At 39.9% G+C, this 27,499-nt stretch overlaps 2 protein-coding genes across 2 annotated transcripts; both read left to right on the top strand.

The window, feature by feature from the left end:
- Positions 1–21,809: 21,809 nt before the first annotated feature.
- On the top strand, positions 21,810–25,521 carry LOC106088078 (uncharacterized). The gene is made up of 3 exons (XM_059361413.1): positions 21,810–21,858; positions 24,876–24,946; positions 25,015–25,521. Exons 1-3 carry the CDS (start codon positions 21,810–21,812, stop codon positions 25,519–25,521), a joined length of 627 nt encoding a protein of 208 aa, XP_059217396.1.
- A 222-nt stretch (positions 25,522–25,743) lies between these two features.
- On the top strand, positions 25,744–26,077 carry LOC131994904 (farnesyl pyrophosphate synthase-like). Its single transcript, XM_059362037.1, has 2 exons — positions 25,744–25,810; positions 25,868–26,077. The coding sequence occupies exons 1-2, from the start codon at positions 25,753–25,755 to the stop codon at positions 26,041–26,043; spliced, it is 234 nt and encodes a 77-aa protein (XP_059218020.1). The 5' UTR covers positions 25,744–25,752; the 3' UTR covers positions 26,044–26,077.
- The last annotated feature ends 1,422 nt before the right edge of the window (positions 26,078–27,499 follow it).

Below are 27,499 nucleotides of genomic sequence, written 5' to 3'. Positions count from 1 at the left end.
GAACTCACCTATGATGGGCAGCCTATTTAACCTAACCTACCCTAGCCTGCACACCCAATAGATGTTGTATCCTTTCACGGAATATTCCTCCGACCACCACCATGACGTTTGGTAACGCTACCAATATCATTACAACGATTTACGATTAAGTGTTTGAGTTCGCCAACAGTAGCCGGTTTTGATTTCTTACCAAATATAACTCAGAAGCAGATCCTTTTGGTGGCTTGTAAACCATATTATGAGCTATTAATTAAACAAATATCATAAAGCAGTCATTTCTAGTTTGGCTGATATAACAGTGTGGACGTGGTTACACTTTGTCTCAGCTAACCTGTAGACACTTCAAAACAAGTGCTTACCATCAACTTCTTGTCATGAACTTTAATAATTTTTTTTGCCCTACCAAAAAATCGTGTAATAAAATGCCACATTCAGAGCAATTTGAAATGTCACGAATCCAACATTTTATGTTGCACAGCAGGTATTGAACAAAAATTTGGTTTGACCACATATTTGCTGGGATAAGGAAACAGAAGAATAAGAATACATGACCCCCTCTTAAGTCCATTTACCATTAACAAAACACACCTTCATTTTCACACCAATGCTACAGTTGGTAACACCTTAGGGGATCTTGTCCATAGGGTATTATACCCCCTTGTTGGCTTAAAATGTCTTGAGAACTTACCTTGAGTATCTCCAACTGCAAACGAAACATTAATTAATTTCAGCAGTAATCTACACCTTATTTGATGGACTATTAAAATTTATACAATTATTTTTCCCCAAAAACAAAGTCGATTGTACATTTTCTTACTTCCTAAATATTTCATAATTGTGACACAACATCGCTTAATCTTGTGTTTTCACTTTGCCTTAAACGAAGGCGCTCTCATTAGCTCACGAATTGTGAGCTTAAGTAGCTCCTGTTGGCGTTTTTATTTTTTGGTTCATTGCGGAATTGCTGTTCATTTATAATCCTTTTCAGAGGCTTGTGGTAAAACAGCAAACAATGAGAGCAGCCATTGGGCCAACAGTTGCATTAGCTGGGTATTTTTTGTTCATGGCTTGCTTGGATGCCACTACTATTGTGAGACCCTAATACAAGTATACGCGCGCCATGTTGTCAAGGTGGACATGGTTTTTAATTAATTAACTCGCCTAAAATCAATTTATCAGAATTTATCATTCGCGCCAGTGTCCTGTCACAGGCAACTGCTGTTTTGTTCTCGCAGCATTGTTGTTTGGATCCGAACCCACAATGGTTATGTTAAATGGCGCAAAAAGTGGTGATCCAGCCCTCCAGATAACAACTTCATTAAACGCAATAATGCAACAGCGAAATAAGTTCAGAAAAAAACCGAAACATGGCCTTTTGTCGTTAATGTAGCAAACCAATATGGATGAATTTTAGTACAGTCGGTATAAAGCGTGAGCAGAAAAAATATACATTAACAAGTAAAAGTGTGCTAAGTTCGGCCGGGCCGAATCTTGGGAACCCACCATCATGGATTCTGCTAAGGAAGTAAAATCGGGAGATCGTTTTATATGGAAGCTATATCAGGTTATAGACAAATTTGGACCGTACTTGGCACAGTTGTTAGGAGTAATAACAGAACGCTATGTGCAAAATTTCAGCCAAATCGGATGAAAATTGAGCCTTCCAGGGGCTCAAGAAGTCATATCGGTTTATATAGAAGCTATATCAGGTTAGAGACCGGCTCAGACCGTACATCGCACAGTTGTTGGAAGTCATAACAGAACAAATGTGCCAAGTACGGTCCAAATCGGTATATAACTTGATATAGCTCCCATATAAACCGATCTCCGGATTTGACTTCTTGAGCTCTTATAAGTCTATTGAAATCACGCTACAGTCTTCAAAAATAAAGATATTGAGCTGAAACTTTGCACAGCTTCTTTTTTTGTTCATAAGCAGATTAAGTTCGAAGATGGGCTATATCGGACTATATCTTGATATAGCCCCCATATAGACCGATCCGCCGATTTAGGGTCTTAGGCCAATAAAAGCCACATTTTTTATCCGATTTTGCTGAAATTTGGGACAGTGAGTTATGTTAGGTCCTTCGACAATCTTCGTTAATTTAGCCTGGATCGGTCCAGATGTGGTTATAGCTGCCATATAGACCGATCCTCCGATTTAGGGTCTTAGGCCCATAAAAGCCATATTTATTATCCGATTTTGCTGAAATTTGGAACAGTGAGTTGTGTTAGGCTCCTCGACATCCTTCGTCAAGTTGGCCCAGTTCGGTCCAGATTTGGATATAGCTGCCATATAGACCGATCCTCCGATTTAGAGTCTTAGGCCCATAAAATCCACATTTGTTATCCGATTTTGCTGAAATTTGAAACAGTGAATTGGGTTAGGCCCTTCGATATCCTTCATTAATTTGGCCCAGATCGGTTCAGATTTGGATATAGCTGCCATATAGATCGATCTGCCGATTTAGGGTCTTAGGCCCATAAAATCCACATTTATTATCCGATTGTGCTGAAATTTGAGACAGTGAGTTATGTCAAGTTGTTTGACAACCTTCATCAATCTGGCCTAGATCGGTACAGATTTGGATATAGCTGCCATATAGACCGATCTCTCGATTTAAGGTTTTGAGCCCATAAAAGGCGCATTTATTGTCCGATGCCACCGTAATTTAGGACAGTGAGTTGTGTTAAGACTTTCGACATAATTTTTCAATTTGGCCCAGATCGGACCAGATTTGGATATAGATGCCATATAGACCGATTTCTCGATTTATGGTTTTGGGGCCATAAAAGGCACATTTATTGTCCGATTTCGCCGAAATTTGGGACAATGAGTTATGTTAAGCTCTTCGACATTTATCTGCAACTTGGTCCAAATCGGTCCAGATATGGATATAGCGACATATAGACCGATATCTCGATTTTAAGTCTTGGCCCAACAAAGGGCGCATTTATAATACGATTTCACTGAAATTTGACATAGTGACGTATGCTAGGCTTTTCGACATCCGTGTCTTATATGGTTCAGATCGGTTTATTTTTAGATATAGCTACTAAAAAGATCAAAATTTTGTTTTACACAATTGAACAATGACTTGTACTTATTAGTATTTTGTCCAAATCGGAACATATTGGGTTGCCCAAAAAGTAATTGCGGATTTTTTGGAAGAAAGTAAATGCATTTTTAATAAAACTTAGAATGAACTTTAATCAAATATACTTTTTTTACACTTTTTTTCTAAAGCAAGCTAAAAGTAACAGCTGATAGCTGACAGAAGAAAGAATGCAATTACAGAGTCACAAGCTGTGAAAAAATTTGTCAACGTCGACTATATGAAAAATCCGCAATTACTTTTTGGGCAACCCAATATGTTTTGACGATAGGTGGTTTACATATATTCCCTAGGTGGTGGGTATCCTAAGTTCGGCTCGGTCGAACTTAACGCCTTTTTACTTGTTTAGTTTTGACTTAAATACTTAAAACAAACATTTTTACCAAAAATTAAGTTAATCTTAATTTCGTTCTTCTTGCAGGCACTGTGCTTCATTGTTTTGTCATTCTTAAAGTGTTATAATATGACACAAATTTAGTTTCTGAAAAATAAAGCCAATTTGAAACTCCACATCCTCCTAAAATGAAACTTAATCAAATGTTCGTTATCCTCTGCTTTAGTTACACTATAGAGCACCATTTGAAAGAACAAAGACTGCTCTAATATTGCCACTTAATAAATTCATGCCTTCATTGCTTTCCCCATTCTTGCAGTTTCACTTGGCTTGGGCTTTGTGGCATTTGGAGATTTATTACCCTCGACCCTAAATTTGACATATTTTTCATTGGCTGACAACAGGAGCAAAAACCGCATGCGCAACATTTGCAATGACATGCACCAAGACGAACGACTACCACCACCGCCACCAACGGAAAGGTACTGCAAAATATGGAAAGACATTTGGTTTCCATTTTGAACTACAACGAAGATAATAACAACAACATAAACAGTAACACCATTGTCATCACCACCATCACTTGCACTTGCTATGGGCCTGGAATGAGGCCATAAGGGAATCCTTAAGGATATTTTTCAACCTACCATTTTAGCAGGTGTTTATCTTCTGCTTATTGTTTATCGTCGCCTTGTAGCACTAGCTGTGGTGTATGAATTGCTTATGAGACTGAAATTCTTGGTTGCAATTGACACCAACACCACCACCACCACCATTATCTCGGCCTGCGCTACTTTCAGAGCAACGTAGATGTTTGTTCCTGCCTTCTGTACATGAAGCGGAACCTCATGCGATTACAATATGTTGTCTGTTTGGCAATTTGGAATTTCACTACACATTCAAGCCCAAGCCGGGGTTCATATACTGTCCTAGAACAGCTGAATTACTCTGTCCATTGTTTGGAATTACATTCATTTTTAAATGAGCTCCCTCAACAAAATGAACGGCAGTGTCCTAAAAATGATAAGCAATTACTGATAAAATAGCTCCTTTCTTCTTCTTCCGAAATAGTTTCCGTAACAAAATGCTAAGACAAACAAATGTTTTTCTCTCCGCTGCTGCCTCTTAACAAGAATGATGGATTTCTATTTAGGTGTCTATGGCCTATTTTCCTTACAATGTTGGCGTTTAACAAGAAACAACAGACACTTGTAGTGGTGGTCTCTTTAGTTTTCTAAGGAAATTTGTTTCGAGTTCCGTGAATTATGACATGAGACTCATTAGGAAAGATTGACAAAAATGTTTATAACTGCCACCAGAGGATAGACATTTTTAACATCTAGGAACATACATACATTGATCGGTAACTCTATAAAGTTTTCATAATCTTAATGCCCTGGCCGTTCCTCTGTCTGTCAAAAGCACGAACAAAGCCATTCGCCTCAAATTATGCCAACTACTTCAAATTTATCAGGCCGTAGAAATTACCAATAAAAAGGCAATGCCAACAAAAAGTTAGGGTAATGGAACTAGACCCATAGAGAAAAGTCCCAAAAGGGTTTACAGTTCTCAGGCAAAACTTTTTTGGGGCCCTTGTAATAGGGCCAAAACTGCCAAAAAACCACAGCCATTCAAATACCCCAGTTTCCCGGCGCAGTCAGTGGTACTCGCCGACGAGCGTGATGGAATTCGTTGCGCGGACCCTGGAAATGAAGAGGGTAGTTAACGAACATAAGCGGAATTTGTGGCTGGAGCACTTGGAGCAATGTAACTTAGGTACCGGTTTAGGCAAATTTGTGGTCTACTGTTGAGTCACTCTCTAACCCCGGTAGACCTCACTCACTTTAGGCGACGTAACTGTGACTGACCCGAAAAAATACCCCAGATTGTTCAACCGTCAATTTATTAAGCATCCTGAGAGCAACAAGGCAAGGAGGAGAGCCATTCGCCCTATCCGCGGTTTCCGAGCCGATGAGCAGCCATCACAATTTAACGTGGACGAAGTTACGAATGTCATCCATTGCTCCAAGCCATACAAAGCGTTGGGTCACGACGGAATCTGTACACCGATACTGAAGAATCTGGATCAACCTGGAGTTGAGTACCTTACAACTGTCCTCGACCTGTATCTGAACATTCGACCTGTCTCTAAACTCTGTAAAGTGGGCAGAGTGATCCCGCTACTGAAACCTAGAAAGGACCATAGCAAGGAGGTGTCTTTCAGACCTATCTCCGTTCTCTCACCAATAGCTAAGACTCCAATGAGGCTCGGTGTACTTCCGCACTACAACTCCCGAGCCTACTAGGAGAATTTTCATTCGCCGAGTATCAGCATAGATTTCGACAGCCGCACAGCACAAAAGATGGACAGCCATCACAATTTAACGTGGAAGAAGTTAGGTATGTCAACCGCGGCACCAAGTCATCCAAAGCGTTGGATGAAGAATCTGGATATGCCTGGAGCTGAGTACCTTACAACTGTCCTCAACCTATCTCTGAACACTCTTTTAGTACCCGATGTCTACAAAGTAGGCAGAGTGATCCCGCTACTGAAGCCTGGAAATGGCCCATGTAAAGGGGAGTCGTTCAGACCTATCTCCCTTCTCTCACCAGTAGCTAAGACGCCAAAGAGGCTTGGGAGTAGAGACATTATTACTCCCGAGCCTCATTGGACAAATTTCATTCGCCGAGTATCAGCATAGATTTCGAAAGCAGCACAGCCCAAAAACATCTTTGCATGTTTTCACGGCACACATATGCCGTAGTTTCAATTAGCCCAAGCCATATGATAGGATGGTTCTTGTGGCACTGGACCTATCGAAGCACATGTCAAACTATTTGGGGGCATTGCCAACATATCCCTCCAGCCACTGGACAAGTGGCTCTGGACTCCTCGTGGCACTGGACCTATCGAAACCATGTCAAACTACTTGAGGACATCGCCAACATATCCCTCCAGCCACTGGACTAGTGGCACTAGATTTATCGTGGCACTGGACCTATCGAAAGCTATATCAAACTACTTGAGGACATCGCCAATATGTACCCCCAGCCAGGCTCGAAACGCTCATGTAACGAATTGAGGTCACCAGTCGTTTTGTGAAATTTAGAGTTAAGATGTCAAAACCCCGTAGGGTGCAACATGGAGTTCCCCGGTGAGATATCTCCGACGCTGCTTAAGCTCTACGATATAGAACCCGTACCATATGCTGATAATTGTACAGAAATGGGATCAGGCCTTCCACCCATTGGTTACATCTGTGATAGGTTAAACGTCTACCTCAACGGATTGCCTCTTATTTCGCTGCAAGAGATCTGAAAACATCTGCCACCAAATCTTTAACCACAATGATCACTACCTACACACATGAGTTGGGCAGGGAGCTGAATGTGATGGTCGATAGTGTAACAATTCGGAACATTAAGTGTCCCAAAATACTAGGTGTCACAAGACGTCAAATCGGGAGATCGGTTTATATGGGAGATATATCAGCTAAAAGACCGATTTAGACCGCACTTGACACAGTTGCCCGAAGTCATAAAGGAACACCACATGCACAATTTCAGCCGAAACGGATGAAAATTAAGGCTTCCAAGCGCTCAAGAAGTCAAATCGGAGGATCAGTTTATATGGGGCTATATCCAAATCTGAACCGATATGGCCCATTTGCAATACCAATTGACCTACATCAATATTATTGGTTGCCCAAAAAGTAATTGCGGATTTTTCATATAGTCGGCGTTGACAAATTTTTTCACAGCTTGCGACTCTGTAATTGCATTCTTCCTTGTGTCAGTTATCAGCTGTTACTTTTAGCTTGCTTTAGAAAAAAAAGTGTAAAAAAAGTAGATTTGATTAAAATTCATTCTAAGTTTTATTAAAAATGCATTTACTTTCTTTTAAAAAATCCGCAATTACTTTTTTGGCAACCCAATAAGTATATGTGCAAAATTTCAAGCGGCTTTTCATACCCTCCACCAAAGGATATGCGTATACTAATTTCGTCATTCTGTTTATTATTCCTCGAAATATTCGACCCCATAAAGTATATATATATATTCTTGATCGTCATGACATTTTAAGTCGATATAGCCTTGTCCGTCCGTCTGACCGTCCGCTTGATTTTTTTATTGCACATATACTTCATATTAGTGTAGGTCAATTGGTATTGTAAATTGGCCATATCGGGCCAGATTAAGCAGATTAAGCAGATTAAGTTCGAAGATGGGCTATATCGGACTATATCTTGATATAGCCCCCATATAGACCGATCCGCCGATTTAGGGTCTTAGGCCAATAAAAGCCACATTTTTTATCCGATTTTGCTGAAATTTGGGACAGTGAGTTATGTTAGGTCCTTCGACAATCTTCGTTAATTTAGCCTGGATCGGTCCAGATGTGGTTATAGCTGCCATATAGACCGATCCTCCGATTTAGGGTCTTAGGCCCATAAAAGCCATATTTATTATCCGATTTTGCTGAAATTTGGAACAGTGAGTTGTGTTAGGCTCCTCGACATCCTTCGTCAAGTTGGCCCAGTTCGGTCCAGATTTGGATATAGCTGCCATATAGACCGATCCTCCGATTTAGAGTCTTAGGCCCATAAAATCCACATTTGTTATCCGATTTTGCTGAAATTTGAAACAGTGAATTGGGTTAGGCCCTTCGATATCCTTCATTAATTTGGCCCAGATCGGTTCAGATTTGGATATAGCTGCCATATAGATCGATCTGCCGATTTAGGGTCTTAGGCCCATAAAATCCACATTTATTATCCGATTGTGCTGAAATTTGAGACAGTGAGTTATGTCAAGTTGTTTGACAACCTTCATCAATCTGGCCTAGATCGGTACAGATTTGGATATAGCTGCCATATAGACCGATCTCTCGATTTAAGGTTTTGAGCCCATAAAAGGCGCATTTATTGTCCGATGCCACCGTAATTTAGGACAGTGAGTTGTGTTAAGACTTTCGACATAATTTTTCAATTTGGCCCAGATCGGACCAGATTTGGATATAGATGCCATATAGACCGATTTCTCGATTTATGGTTTTGGGGCCATAAAAGGCACATTTATTGTCCGATTTCGCCGAAATTTGGGACAATGAGTTATGTTAAGCTCTTCGACATTTATCTGCAACTTGGTCCAAATCGGTCCAGATATGGATATAGCGACATATAGACCGATATCTCGATTTTAAGTCTTGGCCCAACAAAGGGCGCATTTATAATACGATTTCACTGAAATTTGACATAGTGACGTATGCTAGGCTTTTCGACATCCGTGTCTTATATGGTTCAGATCGGTTTATTTTTAGATATAGCTACTAAAAAGATCAAAATTTTGTTTTACACAATTGAACAATGACTTGTACTTATTAGTATTTTGTCCAAATCGGAACATATTGGGTTGCCCAAAAAGTAATTGCGGATTTTTTGGAAGAAAGTAAATGCATTTTTAATAAAACTTAGAATGAACTTTAATCAAATATACTTTTTTTACACTTTTTTTCTAAAGCAAGCTAAAAGTAACAGCTGATAGCTGACAGAAGAAAGAATGCAATTACAGAGTCACAAGCTGTGAAAAAATTTGTCAACGTCGACTATATGAAAAATCCGCAATTACTTTTTGGGCAACCCAATATGTTTTGACGATAGGTGGTTTACATATATTCCCTAGGTGGTGGGTATCCTAAGTTCGGCTCGGTCGAACTTAACGCCTTTTTACTTGTTTAGTTTTGACTTAAATACTTAAAACAAACATTTTTACCAAAAATTAAGTTAATCTTAATTTCGTTCTTCTTGCAGGCACTGTGCTTCATTGTTTTGTCATTCTTAAAGTGTTATAATATGACACAAATTTAGTTTCTGAAAAATAAAGCCAATTTGAAACTCCACATCCTCCTAAAATGAAACTTAATCAAATGTTCGTTATCCTCTGCTTTAGTTACACTATAGAGCACCATTTGAAAGAACAAAGACTGCTCTAATATTGCCACTTAATAAATTCATGCCTTCATTGCTTTCCCCATTCTTGCAGTTTCACTTGGCTTGGGCTTTGTGGCATTTGGAGATTTATTACCCTCGACCCTAAATTTGACATATTTTTCATTGGCTGACAACAGGAGCAAAAACCGCATGCGCAACATTTGCAATGACATGCACCAAGACGAACGACTACCACCACCGCCACCAACGGAAAGGTACTGCAAAATATGGAAAGACATTTGGTTTCCATTTTGAACTACAACGAAGATAATAACAACAACATAAACAGTAACACCATTGTCATCACCACCATCACTTGCACTTGCTATGGGCCTGGAATGAGGCCATAAGGGAATCCTTAAGGATATTTTTCAACCTACCATTTTAGCAGGTGTTTATCTTCTGCTTATTGTTTATCGTCGCCTTGTAGCACTAGCTGTGGTGTATGAATTGCTTATGAGACTGAAATTCTTGGTTGCAATTGACACCAACACCACCACCACCACCATTATCTCGGCCTGCGCTACTTTCAGAGCAACGTAGATGTTTGTTCCTGCCTTCTGTACATGAAGCGGAACCTCATGCGATTACAATATGTTGTCTGTTTGGCAATTTGGAATTTCACTACACATTCAAGCCCAAGCCGGGGTTCATATACTGTCCTAGAACAGCTGAATTACTCTGTCCATTGTTTGGAATTACATTCATTTTTAAATGAGCTCCCTCAACAAAATGAACGGCAGTGTCCTAAAAATGATAAGCAATTACTGATAAAATAGCTCCTTTCTTCTTCTTCCGAAATAGTTTCCGTAACAAAATGCTAAGACAAACAAATGTTTTTCTCTCCGCTGCTGCCTCTTAACAAGAATGATGGATTTCTATTTAGGTGTCTATGGCCTATTTTCCTTACAATGTTGGCGTTTAACAAGAAACAACAGACACTTGTAGTGGTGGTCTCTTTAGTTTTCTAAGGAAATTTGTTTCGAGTTCCGTGAATTATGACATGAGACTCATTAGGAAAGATTGACAAAAATGTTTATAACTGCCACCAGAGGATAGACATTTTTAACATCTAGGAACATACATACATTGATCGGTAACTCTATAAAGTTTTCATAATCTTAATGCCCTGGCCGTTCCTCTGTCTGTCAAAAGCACGAACAAAGCCATTCGCCTCAAATTATGCCAACTACTTCAAATTTATCAGGCCGTAGAAATTACCAATAAAAAGGCAATGCCAACAAAAAGTTAGGGTAATGGAACTAGACCCATAGAGAAAAGTCCCAAAAGGGTTTACAGTTCTCAGGCAAAACTTTTTTGGGGCCCTTGTAATAGGGCCAAAACTGCCAAAAAACCACAGCCATTCAAATACCCCAGTTTCCCGGCGCAGTCAGTGGTACTCGCCGACGAGCGTGATGGAATTCGTTGCGCGGACCCTGGAAATGAAGAGGGTAGTTAACGAACATAAGCGGAATTTGTGGCTGGAGCACTTGGAGCAATGTAACTTAGGTACCGGTTTAGGCAAATTTGTGGTCTACTGTTGAGTCACTCTCTAACCCCGGTAGACCTCACTCACTTTAGGCGACGTAACTGTGACTGACCCGAAAAAATACCCCAGATTGTTCAACCGTCAATTTATTAAGCATCCTGAGAGCAACAAGGCAAGGAGGAGAGCCATTCGCCCTATCCGCGGTTTCCGAGCCGATGAGCAGCCATCACAATTTAACGTGGACGAAGTTACGAATGTCATCCATTGCTCCAAGCCATACAAAGCGTTGGGTCACGACGGAATCTGTACACCGATACTGAAGAATCTGGATCAACCTGGAGTTGAGTACCTTACAACTGTCCTCGACCTGTATCTGAACATTCGACCTGTCTCTAAACTCTGTAAAGTGGGCAGAGTGATCCCGCTACTGAAACCTAGAAAGGACCATAGCAAGGAGGTGTCTTTCAGACCTATCTCCGTTCTCTCACCAATAGCTAAGACTCCAATGAGGCTCGGTGTACTTCCGCACTACAACTCCCGAGCCTACTAGGAGAATTTTCATTCGCCGAGTATCAGCATAGATTTCGACAGCCGCACAGCACAAAAGATGGACAGCCATCACAATTTAACGTGGAAGAAGTTAGGTATGTCAACCGCGGCACCAAGTCATCCAAAGCGTTGGATGAAGAATCTGGATATGCCTGGAGCTGAGTACCTTACAACTGTCCTCAACCTATCTCTGAACACTCTTTTAGTACCCGATGTCTACAAAGTAGGCAGAGTGATCCCGCTACTGAAGCCTGGAAATGGCCCATGTAAAGGGGAGTCGTTCAGACCTATCTCCCTTCTCTCACCAGTAGCTAAGACGCCAAAGAGGCTTGGGAGTAGAGACATTATTACTCCCGAGCCTCATTGGACAAATTTCATTCGCCGAGTATCAGCATAGATTTCGAAAGCAGCACAGCCCAAAAACATCTTTGCATGTTTTCACGGCACACATATGCCGTAGTTTCAATTAGCCCAAGCCATATGATAGGATGGTTCTTGTGGCACTGGACCTATCGAAGCACATGTCAAACTATTTGGGGGCATTGCCAACATATCCCTCCAGCCACTGGACAAGTGGCTCTGGACTCCTCGTGGCACTGGACCTATCGAAACCATGTCAAACTACTTGAGGACATCGCCAACATATCCCTCCAGCCACTGGACTAGTGGCACTAGATTTATCGTGGCACTGGACCTATCGAAAGCTATATCAAACTACTTGAGGACATCGCCAATATGTACCCCCAGCCAGGCTCGAAACGCTCATGTAACGAATTGAGGTCACCAGTCGTTTTGTGAAATTTAGAGTTAAGATGTCAAAACCCCGTAGGGTGCAACATGGAGTTCCCCGGTGAGATATCTCCGACGCTGCTTAAGCTCTACGATATAGAACCCGTACCATATGCTGATAATTGTACAGAAATGGGATCAGGCCTTCCACCCATTGGTTACATCTGTGATAGGTTAAACGTCTACCTCAACGGATTGCCTCTTATTTCGCTGCAAGAGATCTGAAAACATCTGCCACCAAATCTTTAACCACAATGATCACTACCTACACACATGAGTTGGGCAGGGAGCTGAATGTGATGGTCGATAGTGTAACAATTCGGAACATTAAGTGTCCCAAAATACTAGGTGTCACAAGACGTCAAATCGGGAGATCGGTTTATATGGGAGATATATCAGCTAAAAGACCGATTTAGACCGCACTTGACACAGTTGCCCGAAGTCATAAAGGAACACCACATGCACAATTTCAGCCGAAACGGATGAAAATTAAGGCTTCCAAGCGCTCAAGAAGTCAAATCGGAGGATCAGTTTATATGGGGCTATATCCAAATCTGAACCGATATGGCCCATTTGCAATACCAATTGACCTACATCAATATTATTGGTTGCCCAAAAAGTAATTGCGGATTTTTCATATAGTCGGCGTTGACAAATTTTTTCACAGCTTGCGACTCTGTAATTGCATTCTTCCTTGTGTCAGTTATCAGCTGTTACTTTTAGCTTGCTTTAGAAAAAAAAGTGTAAAAAAAGTAGATTTGATTAAAATTCATTCTAAGTTTTATTAAAAATGCATTTACTTTCTTTTAAAAAATCCGCAATTACTTTTTTGGCAACCCAATAAGTATATGTGCAAAATTTCAAGCGGCTTTTCATACCCTCCACCAAAGGATATGCGTATACTAATTTCGTCATTCTGTTTATTATTCCTCGAAATATTCGACCCCATAAAGTATATATATATATTCTTGATCGTCATGACATTTTAAGTCGATATAGCCTTGTCCGTCCGTCTGACCGTCCGCTTGATTTTTTTATTGCACATATACTTCATATTAGTGTAGGTCAATTGGTATTGTAAATTGGCCATATCGGGCCATGTTTTGATATAGCTACCATATAAATCTTAGATCTTGACTTCTTGAACCACTAGAGGGCGCAGTTCTCATCGGGTTTGGCTGAAATTTTGCATGAGCTGTTTTGTTATGATATCCAACAACTTTACTAAGTGTGCAATTTCTGTCCGATTTGGCTTAAACTTAGCATGAGGTGTTTTGTTATGGCTTCTAACAAGCGGTTCTAAGTATGGCTCAAATCGGTCCATTTCCTAATATAGCTGCCATATAAACCGATCTTGAACAATGACTTCTTGAGCCACTAGAGGGCGCAATTCTTATCCGATTTGGCTGAAATTTTGAATGAAATGTTTTGTTATGGCTTCCAACAAATGTGCCAAATATGGTTAAAATCGGTCCATAACCTGATATAGCTGCCATATAAATCGATCTGGAATCTTGACTGTTGAGAATCTAGAGGGCGTAATTATTAACCCATTCGGCTGAAATTTTGTACAACAGCTTCTTTTATGACTTTCAACATACGTGTCAACTATGGTGTGGATCGGTCTATCGGCCTGATTTTACTTCTTGAGCCCCTTCCTATTTTACTTCTTGAGCCCCTAAAGGACTCAGTTCTTATTCGAATTGGCTGAAATTTTATACAATTACTTCTACTATGGTCTCCAACCCTTAAATTAAATTATGGACCATAACTTGATATAGCTTTAATACCATAGCAATTACCAGGATACCAGGAAAAGGACTCGAGAAATGCAAATGGTCGAGGGTATATAAAATTCACCCCGGTCGAACTTAGCACGCTTTTACATTTTATATTTATGATAAAAATTATTAATATTATGAAAATTTTCGGCGGACCCTCCCCCTTAGCCAAAAACTACTACCCAAAAATAAAAATGGACCGATCGGGACAATATGGTATTCGAATGAAAGGTATTCAAGAGTACAGTACGAATTTCATAATAAAAGTTGGGTTCAAGTACCTGGGGGGCCGCCCCAGCCCCAAAACCCCCTTAAATAGGTTTATTTGACGATCATGACAATATGGGACTCAAATGAAAGGTATTCGGGAGTAGATTACGAGTATGGTTATGAAGAAGGAATAGACTTTATAATTTATTGATAAGAAAAGAGGGCGGACCCTCCACCGTTACCCCAAAAACATTACCCTAAATCAAAAGTGGACCGATTTGCGGGAGTAGATAACGAATCTGGCATACAAATTCATGTCAAAGTATAGGGGGTCACCCCACCCCCACAAAAACGCGCAAAATGGACACATTAGCCAAGCAAGGATATATGGGACTCGGTTTGTTTGTTCCGTATAGACTGAAAAACGGCCGATTTTCTCGAAATTTTCGCATATTGTGTGGGTTGGTCTGGAAGGAAACATAGGCTATATAATTTTTTGATATCGGAAGGCGGGAGGACCCCCTTACCCCAAAAGTATTACCCAAAAATAAGAGTGGACCGATCGGGACTCAAATGAAAGGTGTTCGGGAGCAGATTGCGAATATGGGCAGGAAGGAGAAATAGGCTTTATTATGTTGACGATTTCGGAAGGGGGCGGACGCTCCCCCGTTACCCAAAAACACCACACATAATCAAAAGTGGACCGATCGGGACAATATGGATATCAAATGAAAGGTATTGGAGACCAGAAAACGAATATGGTATTAAAATTTGGGTCTAGTACCCATCGGGCCGCTTGGAAATAGATTACAATATGACATTAAAATTTTGCGTTCAAGTCCAGGTGGAACTTTTCCTCCCAGAAATATGTCAAATAGGTTAATTGGCCCATTATGACAATATGGAACTCAAATGTAAGGTATTTGAGGGTAGAAAATGAATTTGATATCCAATTTTGAAGTCAAGTGTTAGGGGGGATATGAAGTTTAGTTTAGGGGGTGCTTTAGAACAACACTCCCTAAACTGAACTTCATATCTGACTATGTCAAATTGGAGCTTAAATCAGCGGTATTTGGGGGTAAAGAACGAATTTTATAACTATTTTCAGGGCAAAGTACCGGTGGCCGCCCCGGCCCAAAACACCCTCCAAACGGTTCTTATTTACCGACCCTGGCGATATGGGGCTCAAATTAAAGGGATTTGGGAGTGTTGCATGAATTTGATATCCATATTTGAGTCGAAATGTCTGAGCTGCCATCGCTCCCCTAAAAAGAATTTCTCATTAACCCAATTTTTAAAAACACCAGATCTCGGAGATAGGTGATGCTATTCGTTCGAAAATTTTTTTGCATGCTTACAGTCACTAAGGAGTTAAAGCCCTCTCTGAGGATGACACAATCCGCATCATTTGAGTGCCGGGCCATAACGAAGTAAGGGGGAATGAAAGGGCAGACGATTTGGCAGTGAAGGCCAGTCGATAAACTTGGTTAACCCGAAGTCTTTCGGTTCGGCGCAGTCCGATTTAAGCGCTTGGACGATAAATGCATGTAACACTGTGGAACAGCGAAACAGTCGGTAGGACGACGAAAATACTATGGGGTGATCCGGATCGTGAGAGGACGAGGCTATTACTGAAAGGAAGTAGGAAGGAGGTCAGTATAGCTTTTGGTGTCATGACGGGACACATAAGACTACGAGCTCACTTATGCAAAATTGGTGCGGCAAGTGAAAGCATGTGTGGGGAAACCGATGGGACATTTGAGCATTTTCCAAAAATTACATTTTTTTCTTCGAGGCTACTTTATAGTTTTTAGAGCGCAGAAGAAGCCAAATACTGGCTTATGAGTATATCTATAGCGGCATGGGGCAGATTGATATCTGCACCTTCTTTTCAATCTAACCTCACGTAATCTACCGTCACCAAAAACAAAACATTGTTTCTATTGTTGTACTCTGGTGACTCGGGGGCCGCACAAAGCCCGCCAAATGGATATATAGACCAATCACAACAATTTAGCGTCATAGGCGGATGTATGCTACAATGACACGAGTTCGATATTCACATTCAGGGCGAAGTGACCCCACCCTTAAAAGATATAAGAGAGTTAAAGAAGGCGCACCGGAGCGGGCCCGGTTCGGCTAGTCTCCCATATAAACCGATCTCACGATTATACTTCATCCGCCTGTAGAGGGCGCAATTATTATACAATTTTGCAGATGATGATTTGTTATGACTCCCAACAATCGTACCATGTATGGTTCAAATCGATCCATCACCTGATATAGCTCCCACATAAACCGATCATCATATTTTACTTATTGAGCCACTATAAGGGAATGGTTGAAGGTTTATAAGATTCCGCCAAGCCGACTTAATGGACTACAACAACAACTTTCTCTTGAGTTTATACAGATGGCCCTTCGAAAATATAGGTTACAAAATTACCTACATAATCTTCTTCAGTCTTAAGATGGATACAAAAATGTTGTGGGGAAATATTGATCTACCATAACATTCACATCACCGCCCCTGGTCAATAGCCCCACTATTGGAACTTCTTGCGCACGCCCCTGGTTACCTCACGACACATTAGAACTATTTGCATATTTCTTTAACGACAGACATAAGCAATGAATTCCAAAAATATGTATAATTAAATATTGTTTCAGCTTATATCCATAACTATTTATAGCTTAAGAAGAACTAGACTATAGTCAGTATAGTTTCGTCTATTGTCAAACCCATCAAAAAGGTACGAATATATCAGTGGTATTAGCATTAATTCATAGCTCGTCCAAGTAACTAGGCTACTGCGCTTTGGGTTAACGTTAAGTGTTTCAAGTGTTTGTCAAAGGTTCTGTAAAGAAATCGTTTATCCAACTCAATTATTGCATTTTGGAGCTTCAGTTCAATGTATGAACAAGTGCTAACCTAATTTTAGAAAAAATTTCGTAAATTTGCCTGTTGTGAATAGAATAAAAGAAATTGGGAAACACAAGTAAGCCCGGCCTAGACAAATCTTAAATAATCATCACCAGCTATAGTATTTGTCAAGTACTTTGAACGATTGTGTCTAGACGTAAACCAAAACAGAGAAATTCAAGGTCTTCAAAATGAAGGCTTCATTCATGTGTTCGAACGTTATCTAGGTTTCAACAGACAGTTGGACGACGGAGGTTGATTCGGAAGTTCATATGAAATAAAAAATAAAAAGGAAAAAGACATTCAGTACAAACAAGCCGAAGTTAGAATACCCCAGACCTCGTACATATATGTTAACCACATTTCGACAAAATATACGTATACAGCTATGTCAAAAACGTTGTGCAAAATTTTGGCAATAAAGGTCAACTAAGGCGCTTGCAGCTGCTTTAGTAGTGAATATCGGGCGATATACATATATAGCGGCTATATCTAAATCTCAACTGATTTCTATGAAATTCACCAGCAATATTAAAAGTCATAAGAAAGTCCTTCATGCCAAATTTCGAGAGAATCGGTTAACAAATGAGTACTAATGGGTTGCCCAAAAAGTAATTGCGGATTTTTTAAAAGAAAGTCAAAAAAAAAAGAAAAAAAAAGCTAAAAGTAACAGCCGATAACTGACAGAAGAAAGAATGCAATTACAGAGTCACAAGCTGTGAAAAAATTTGTCAACGCCGACTATATGAAAAATCCGCAATTACTTTTTGGGCAACCCTATATATTGCAATATTTCTCAAAATCGGACAAATATCTGGCAGCTATATCTAAATCTTAACCGATTTCGAGCAAACTTCTCCGATATTGTGGTAGTCGTCAAGAAAAGCGTCAAGCATTGTTCCAAGTTGTGGCAATATTGATCAATAAATGCACATGCAGTGGCTCTAGAAGTAAAAATCGGGCATTATATATATGAGAGCCATATCTTAATCTGAACCGATTTTTATACGACTCACCAGTAATATCGAGAGCCAAGTGAAATAATTTAATAAATGACCACATTATTGCTATTTTAGTCCAAATCAGGCGCTCATATATAAAGGGTGATTTTTTAAGAGCTATAGGAAAGCTTTAAAACAAAAAAAAAAAGTAAAAGTGATCTAAGTTCGGCCGGCCCGAATCTTGGGAACCCTTCATCATGGATTCTGATAAAAATTTATACCAAATAAATCTAGTTGAAGGGCATTATTTTATTTTACATACCAAACTTTTGTCACAACAGCAAAAATTAAAGCTTCTAGGAACCGAATAAAGATGATCCGGAAACCGGATTATATAGGAGCTATATCAGGTTATGGACTGATTTGGACAGTATTTGGCACAGTTTTTGGAAGTCGTAACAGAACACCTCATGCAAATTTTCAGCCAAATCGGACAAATGTTCCGTTTTGTAAGGACCCAAGAAGTCAAATCGGGAGATGGGTTTATATGGGAGCCAGGGACGTAGCCATAGGGGGGAGGGGGTCGGGCCCGGGCCCCTTTCCCAAAATGTTTTGTCTACAAAAAAAATTTTAATTAAAATTATTCTAAACAAAACATTTCGGAAACATTTCTTAAATGAAACGAGTAAGTTCGGCCGGGCCGAATCTTATATACCCTATACCATGGTCGCATCTGTCGAGTTCTTTGCGCAGTATCTGTTTTTAGACAAACAAAGAATAATTCATAAGGACGGAGGAGTAGCTATTGGGTTGCCCAAAAAGTAATTGCGGATTTTTTAAGAGAAAGTGAAATCATTTTTAATAAAACTTAGAATGAACTTTAATCAAATATACATTTTCTACACTTTTTTTCTAAAGCAAGCTAAAAGTAACAGCTGATAACTGACAGAAGAAAGAATGCAATTACAGAGACACAAGCTGTGAAAAAATTTGTCAACGCCGACTATATGAAAAATCCGCAATTACTTTTTGGGCAACCCAATATATTAAGTTATAGTCCGATTTGGGACTCAAGAAGCAAAATCGGGAGATCGGTTTATATGGGAGCTGTATCAAGCTATAGATCGATTCAGACCATATTGCACACGTATGTTGAAGGCCATGGGAGGAGACGTTGTAGAAAATGTGTGCCAAATCGGATGAGAATTGCGCTCTCTAGAGGCTCAAGAAGTCGGGATCCCAGATTGGTTTATTTGGCAGCTATTTATTTATTGTCCGATGTCGCCGAAATTCGGGACAGTGAGTTAAGTTAAGCCCCTCGATGTATGCAATATGGCATAGATCGGTTCAGATTTGGATATGGCTGCCACATAGACCGATCTCTCGATATAAGGTTTTGGGGCCATAAAAGACGCATTTATTGTCCTATTTCGACGAAATTTGGGATAGTGAGTTTTGTTGCCTTTCGACATCCTTCTGCAATTTGGCTCAGATCGGTCTAGATTTGGATATAGCTGTCATATAGACCGATCCGCCGATTTATCCGGTTTTGCTGAAATTTGGGACAGTGAGTTGTGTTAGGCCTTTCCACATCCTTCTTCAATTTGGCCCAGATCGGTCCAGATTTGGATATAGCTGTCATATAGACCGATCTTTCGATTTAAGGTTTTGGGCCCACAAAAGCGCATTTATTATCCAATGTTGCCGAAATTTGGGACAGTGAGTTGTGTTAAGGCCTTCGACATTCTTTTTCAATTTGCCATCGGACCAGATTTGGATATAGCTGCCATATAGACCGATATCTCAGTTTAATGTCTTGGCCCCATAAAAAGCGCATTTATAATCCGATTTCACTGAAATTTGACACAGTGACTTATGATAGGCTTTTCGACATCCTAGTCGTATATGGTTCAGTTCGGTTCAGATGTCCGCCGTTCCTCTGTCTGTCGAAAGCAAGCTAACTTTTGAAGGAATAAAGCTAGGCGCTTGAAATTTTGCACAAATCCTTTTTATTAGTGTAGGTCAGTTGGGATGGTAAATGGGCCAAATCGGTTCACGTTTTGATATAGCTGCCATATAAACCGATCTTGGGTCTTGACTTCTTGAGCCTCTAGAGGGCGCAATTCTCATTCGATTTGCACGCGATGTTTTGGTATCACTTTCAACACCTCTGCTAAACATGGTTCAAATCGATTCATAACCTGATGTAGCTGCCATATAAACCGATCTTGGGTCTTGACTTCTTAAACTTTGTGTTTTGTTTTAACTTCCAATAACTCTGCCAAGTATGGTCTAAATAGGTTTATAACCTGATATAGCTCCCATATAAACCGATCTCGAATCTTGACTTTCTTAGCCGCCAGAGGGCGCAATTGTTATCCGATTTGGCTGAAATTTTGCATTAAGTGTTTTGTTTCAACTTTCAACAACAGTATTAAGTATGGTCCAAATCGGTTCATTACATGATAGAGCTCTTATATAAACCGAACTCGGTTCTTGACTTCTTGAGCCTCTAATGGACGCGATTCTCGTCCGATTTGGCTGAAACTTTCCACGAGATGGTTTGGTATTACTTTCAATACCTGTGCTAAATATGGTTCAAATCGGTTCATAACCTGATATAACGGCCATATAAACCGAACTCGGATCATGACTTCTTGAGCCTCTAAAGGGCGCGATTCTCGCCCGATTTGGCTGAAACTTTGGACGAGGTGGTTAGGTATCACTTTCAATACCTGTGTTAAATATGGTTAAAATCGGTTCATAACCTAATATAGCTGCCATATAAACCGATCTTGGATCTTGACTTCTTGAGCCACTATAGGGCGCAATTCTTATCTGGTTTGGCTGAAAATTTGCACGAAGTGTTTTGTTATGACTTCCAACAACTTTGCTAAGTATGGTTCAAATCAGTCAGTTACTTGATAAAGCTGCCATATAAACCGATCTTAGGTCTTGAATTCTTGAGCCACTAGAGGACGCAATTCTTATCCAATTTGGCTAAAAATTTGCACTTGGTGTTTCGGTATCCTTTCCAACACCTGTGCGAAATATGGTTTAAATTGGTCCATAACCTGATAAAGCTGCCATGAAATCCGATCTTGGATCTTGACTTCTTGAGCCAAGAAAATTTGTCTCATGAAAATTTGCATGAAGTTGTTTGTTATTACTTCCAACAACTATTCCTTGTATGATTTAAATCGGTCCATAACCTGATATAGCCGCCACATATTCCGATCTTGGAACTTGACTTCAGACAGAGTATGGTGTAAATCGCTACATAATCTGATATAGCTGCCATATACCGATCTAGGATCTTGACTTTTTAAAACTCTAGAGGCCGCAATTCTTATCCGATGTTGCTGATATTTTGTACAACGGCTTCTCCCATGACCTTCAATATACATGTTCAATATGGTTTTCATCGGCACAATTCTTATCCGAATGGACTGAAATGACTTCTACTATGGTCTCCAACATTCAATTCACTTATGGTCCGAATCGGACCATAACTTGATATATCTCCAATAGCATAACAATTCTTATCCACTATTCCTTGTTGTTCTAAAAAGAGATACCGCGCAAAGAATTCGACAAATGCTATCACTGGTGGAGGGTATATAAGATTCGACCCGGCCGAACTTAGCACGTTCTTACTTGTTTTCTCTTTACAGAAGTGAAGTAATAATGACGCCTAAAGGAAGATTTTCACAGGAATTTGACACAATTTTTCCAGGTGAGTAGATAAAAGCAACAAGTAAAAGCGTGCTAAGTTCGGCCGGGCCGAATCTTATATACCCTCCACCATGGAGCGCATTTGTCAGTTCTTTTCCCGGCATCTCTTCTTAGGCAAAAAATGATATAAGAAAAGAAAGAAAGAAAAATCTGCTATTAGAGCGATATCAAGATATGATCCGGTTTAGACCACAATTAAATTATATGTTGGAGACCTGTGTAAAATGTCAGCCAATTCGAATAAGAATTGCGCCCTTTGGGGGCTCAAAAAGTAAAAAAGAGAGATCGATTTATATGGGAGCTGTATCGGGCTATAGACCGATTCAGACCATAATAAACACGTATGTTAATGGTCATGAGAGGATCCGTCGTACAAAATTTCAGGCAAATCGGATAAGAATTGCGCTCTCTAGAGGCCCAAGAAGTCAAGACCCAAGATCGGTTTATATGGCAGCTACATCAGGTTATGGACCGATTTGACCCATATTTGGCACAGTTGTTGGATATCATAACAAAACACGTGGTGCAAAATTTCATTCTAATCGGATAAGAATTGCCCACTCTAGAGCCTCAAGAAGTCAAGACTCAAGATCGGTTTATATGACAGCTATATGAGGTTATGGACCGATTTGAACCATACTTGGCACAGTTGTTGGATATCGTAACAAAACACGTCGTGCAAAATTTCATTCAAATCGAATGAGCACTCTAGAGGCTCAAGAAGTCAAGACCCATCTATATCAAAACATGGACCGATATGGCCCATTTACAATACCAACCGACCTACACTAATAAGAAGTATTTGTGCAAAATTTCAAGCGGCTAGCTTTACTCCTTCGGAAGTTAGCGTGCTTTCGACAGACAGACAGACGGACGGACGGACGAACAGACGGACGGACATGGCTAGATCGACATAAAATTTCACGACGATCAAGAATATATATACTTTATAGGGTCTCAGACGAATATTTCGAGTAGTTACAATCAGAATGACGAAATTAGTATACCCCCCATATTATGGTGGAGGGTATAAAAATTTAAATCAAAATGTGAATCTATGGAGGATTTACCAGTTTAAAGCCACACTGATAGGGCCCCAATTATTTTGTTGACTTTAGATTTTAGTCTTTCACAAAGTACGCTTGATAGTATCTTGTATGAGATGGGGAGGAGACTTATTCCTCTGTATTTGGCTCAAAGCGTCTTGTTTCCTTACATGTGTAAGGGACATAGTATAGCCGCCATATAAACCGATCTCCCTATTAGACTTCTTGAGCTTCTAGAGGGCGCAATTCTTCTCCATTTTTTTTTTTATTTTGCACATATTTTTTTCAGTATAATTTCCAATAACTGTTCCAAGTATGGTCTATATCAGTCCATATCCACATATAGCTGCCATATAAAGCGATCACCTGATTTGACTTCTTGAGCCCTATACGTCGCAATTTTTATCCAATTTGCCTGATATTTTGCATATGTTGTTTTGGCATGACTGTGCTGAGTATGGTTAAAATCGGTTCATAACCATATATAGCTGTCATATAAACCGATCATGGGTCTTGACTTCTTTAGCTTCTAAAGGGCGCAATTCTTATCCGATTTGGCTGAAATTTAGCATGAGGCTCTTGGGGTTGACTTCTTACTTCTAGAGGGCGCTATTCTTATACGATTTGGATGAAATGTAGCCTCTTGAGGGCGCAATTGTTATCGAATTTGTTTGAAATTTTACATATGTCGTTTAGGCATGACTATTCAACAACTGTGCCAAGTATGATCTAGAGGGCGCAATTCCTATCCGATTTGGATGAAATTTAGCCTCTAGAGGGCGCAATTGTTATCGAATTTGGTTGAAATTTTACATATGTCGTTTAGGCATGACTTCCAACAACTGTGCCAAATATGATCTAAAGCGGTTCATAACCTGATATAGCTGCCATATAAACCGATCTTCCGATTAGATTTCTTGAGCTTCTAGAGGGCGCAATACTTACCCGATTTTACTGAACATTTTCATGTTTGTGTTTTGTTATGAATTCCAACAATTGTGTCAAGTTCGGTCTAATAAGTCTATATTATGATGTAGCTGCCATATAAACCGATCTCTATATTAGACTTCTTCAGCTTATAGAGAGGGCAATTCTTATCTGATTTAACTGAAATTATGACCTCTAACAACTGGGCTAAGTATGGTACAAATCGGTTTATAATCTGATATAGCTGCCATATAAACCGATCTTGGATCTTGATTTCTTGAGCCACTAGAGGGCACAATTCTCATCCGATTTGGCTGAAATTTTGCACGAAATGTTTTGTTATGACTCCCAACAACTGCGCAATCTATGGTTTAAATCGGTCCATAACCTGATAGAGCTGCCATATAAACTGATCTGGTGTCTTAACTTCTTGAGCCACTAGAGGGCGCAACACTTATCCGATTTGGCTGAAATTTTCCATGGCGTGTTTCGTTATGACTTCCAACAACTGTGGCAAATATGGTTCAAATCGGTCCATAACCCGATATAGCTATCATATAAACCGATCTGGGATCTTGACTTATTCAGCCTCTAGAGGGCGCAATAATTTTCCGATTTGGCTGAAATTTTGCTCAACGGCTTTTTCTTTCATGGCCTTCAACATGCGTGTCAAATATGGTCTGAATCGGTTATAGCCTGATACACCTCCCCTATAAAACCATCACCCTATTTTACTTCTTGAGCCCCTAAAGGGCGGAAATTCTTATTCGATTTGGCTGAAATTTTACACAATGACTTTTCTATGGTCTCTAACTCTAATGACTTTTCTATGGTCTCTAACATTCAATTCAATTATGGTCCGAATCGGACCATAACCTGCTATACATAGCTCCAATAGCATAACAATTCCTCATCCTTTGTTTGTCTAAAGAGAGATATCGTGCAAAGAACTTGTCACATGCGGTCCATGGTGGAGGGTATATAACATTCAGCCCGCCCGAACTTGACACCCTTTTACTTGTTTTATTTTTGTTTTATATTCCAGAAATTTTACAAGATCTCAAGGAAACTCTCATAGGATATGGCCAAAAAGAAACATTCGATTCTTTAGCTCGTGTAAGTTGTCAATTGGACCCACATATGTAAGTGGGCTAGAAATAATAATAAATTTCATTTCATAACAGGGTCTGGAATACAATTTACAAAATGCTGAACAAAATATTGCTCTGCTCACCATGCTGACCTATGAGCAAATGGTCAAGGCCAAAAAGATCACCTCACCGGACTATCGGTTGGCCAGCATTTTGGGATGGTGTGGGGAAATTCTAAATGCCGGCATTCTTATATGTGACGATGTCTTAGATCGAGGACAAATGAGACGTTCCCTGCCAAGTTGGTATACTCTGGAGAATGTGGGCCTCAATGCCGTCACGGATGCCTTTCTATTGCATCAGTTTGTGTTTTTGACTTTGACTAAGCATTGCAGGCATTTGCATTGTTACACCAGCCTCATGGAATTGTTTCATGAAGTTTGCTTTCGCACTGCCTGTGGCAAGAGTATGGATGTGGCATGCACCAGAAAATCACTCAATGAATTCAACCTTAGAGACTACAAAACTATGGCCGTGAATAAGGCAACATTTTATAATTTTTATTTACCATTTGCCTTGTCCATGCATTTGGCTGGGTAAGAAATATGAGTTGGGGTTCCCAAAAGAAACAACTTCAGCTATAAAAAAAAGTATTCCCTTAGGTTTACAGATCCCAAGGCCTTGAGCCAATCATTGGATATTCTAGCTGAAATAGGACTTTACTTTCAAATACAAAATGATTATCTGGATTGTTTTGGCAATTTGCAAACTGCTGGCAAAATTGGCACCGATATTGAGGACAGCAAATATTCATGGTTGGCCATCACTTGCATGGAAAGGGCAAATGAGCAGCAAAAGCTGATAATGATGGAGGGCTATGGCTCAAAGGGTAGGAATAGCTATATCCATTTTTGATTTTATTGTTCTTAACTTGTTTTGTTTCTAGATCCCCTAAAGGTTCAGCGGGTTAAAGATTTGTATAAGGCTTTGGACTTACCCAGTGTTTTTGCCGCGTATGAGGAAAAATCCTATAACGATATAACAGATCACATAAAGCAAATTTCGAGTGATGTTCCACCAGAGATTTTTCTACACATTTTAAATAAGATTTATCGACGTTGATGATTTAAATGTGCCAACCTAAATTTTGGTACAACATTTTCACAACAGCCTATTTTAAGTGATAAATTTTAAGAGCATGTACTTAAAAATGAAATATACCAACTACTGCACTCAAATGACAAAAAAAAACAAGTAAATCAGCGTTAATTTCGTCCGGGCAGAACTTTGGATATCCACATAAGTCAGTGTTTCAAATTTCAGCGAAATCGGACAATAAATGCACCTTTTATGGGCCTAAGACCTTAAATCGTAAGATCGGTCTATATGGCAGCTATATCCAAATCTGAATCGAATTGTGCAATTTGGAGAAGGTTATCGAGGGGCCTAACACATCTCTTTGTCCCAAATTTCGACGACATCCGACAATAAATGCCCGTTTTATGTGCCGAAACCTTAAATCGAGAGATCGGTCTATATGGCAGCTATATCTAAATCTGGACCGACCTGGGCCATATTGCAAAATTATGTCGAAGACCTTAACATAACTCACTGTCCCAAATTTTGGCGACATCGGACAATAAATGCACCTTTTATGGGCCCAAGACCATAAATTGTAAGATCGGTCTATATAACAGCTATATCCAAATCTGGACTGATCTGGGCCTTATTGCAGAAAGATGTGGAGGGGCCTAACACAACTCACTGTCCCAAATTTCGGCGAAATCGGTTAATAAATGCAACTTTTATGGGCCTAAGACCTTAAATCGAGAGATCGGTCTATATGGCAGCTATATCCATATATGGACCGATCTGGGCCATATTGCAGAAGGCTTTCGAGTGGCCTAACTTAACTCTTTGTCCCAAATGTCGGGGAAATCGGACAATAAATACGCCTTTTATGGGCCTAAGACCTTAAATCGGTGGATCGATCTATATGGCAGCTATATCCAAATCTGGACCGATTTGAGCCAAATTGAAGAAGGATTTTGAGTGGCTTAACACAACTCACTGTCCCAAATTTCAGCAAAATCGGACAATAAATGCCCAATTTTTTTATGGGCCCAAGACCTTAAATCGTAAGATCGGTCTATATGGCAGCTATATCCAAATATGGACCGATATGGGCCATATTGCAGAAGACTGTCGAGGGCCCTAACTTAACTCACTGTCCCAAATTTCAGCAAAATCGGTTAATAAATGAGGCTTTTATGGGCCTAAGACCTTAAATCGGCGGATCGGTCAATATGAGGTCTATATGAAGACATAGTCCGATATAGCCCATCTTCGAACTTAACCTGCTTATGGATAAAAAAAAGAATCTGTGCAAAATTTCAGCTCAATTTCTTTATTTTTAAAGACTGTAGCGTGATTTTACGGACGGACATGGCTAGATCGTCTCAGATTTTTACGCTGATCAAGAATATAAATGCTTTATGGGGTCAGAATTGGATATTTCCATCCCTCGGTGGTGGGTATAAAAACCTGCCACGTTTTTGCTTTATAACTTTTCACAAGT

This window comes from Stomoxys calcitrans, chromosome 2 (assembly GCF_963082655.1).
Source record: "Stomoxys calcitrans chromosome 2, idStoCalc2.1, whole genome shotgun sequence".
In the NCBI taxonomy this organism is placed as follows: Eukaryota; Metazoa; Arthropoda; class Insecta; order Diptera; family Muscidae; genus Stomoxys; species Stomoxys calcitrans.
Note: the sequence above shows the minus strand (reverse complement) of the source record. Positions and strands in the feature narration are given on the sequence as shown.

Excerpts from the sequence above, each read along its gene's own strand:
- LOC106088078 (XM_059361413.1), top strand. The coding sequence starts at position 21,810 with ATGACGCCTAAAGGAAGATTTTCACAGGAATTTGACACAATTTTTCCA. Across the intron at positions 21,859-24,875 it reads ATTTGACACAATTTTTCCAG|AAATTTTACAAGATCTCAAG; the intron begins GTGAGTAGATAA and ends TTTATATTCCAG. Across the intron at positions 24,947-25,014 it reads CATTCGATTCTTTAGCTCGT|GGTCTGGAATACAATTTACA; the intron begins GTAAGTTGTCAA and ends ATTTCATAACAG.
- LOC131994904 (XM_059362037.1), top strand. The coding sequence starts at position 25,753 with ATGGAAAGGGCAAATGAGCAGCAAAAGCTGATAATGATGGAGGGCTAT. Across the intron at positions 25,811-25,867 it reads GGAGGGCTATGGCTCAAAGG|ATCCCCTAAAGGTTCAGCGG; the intron begins GTAGGAATAGCT and ends TTTTGTTTCTAG.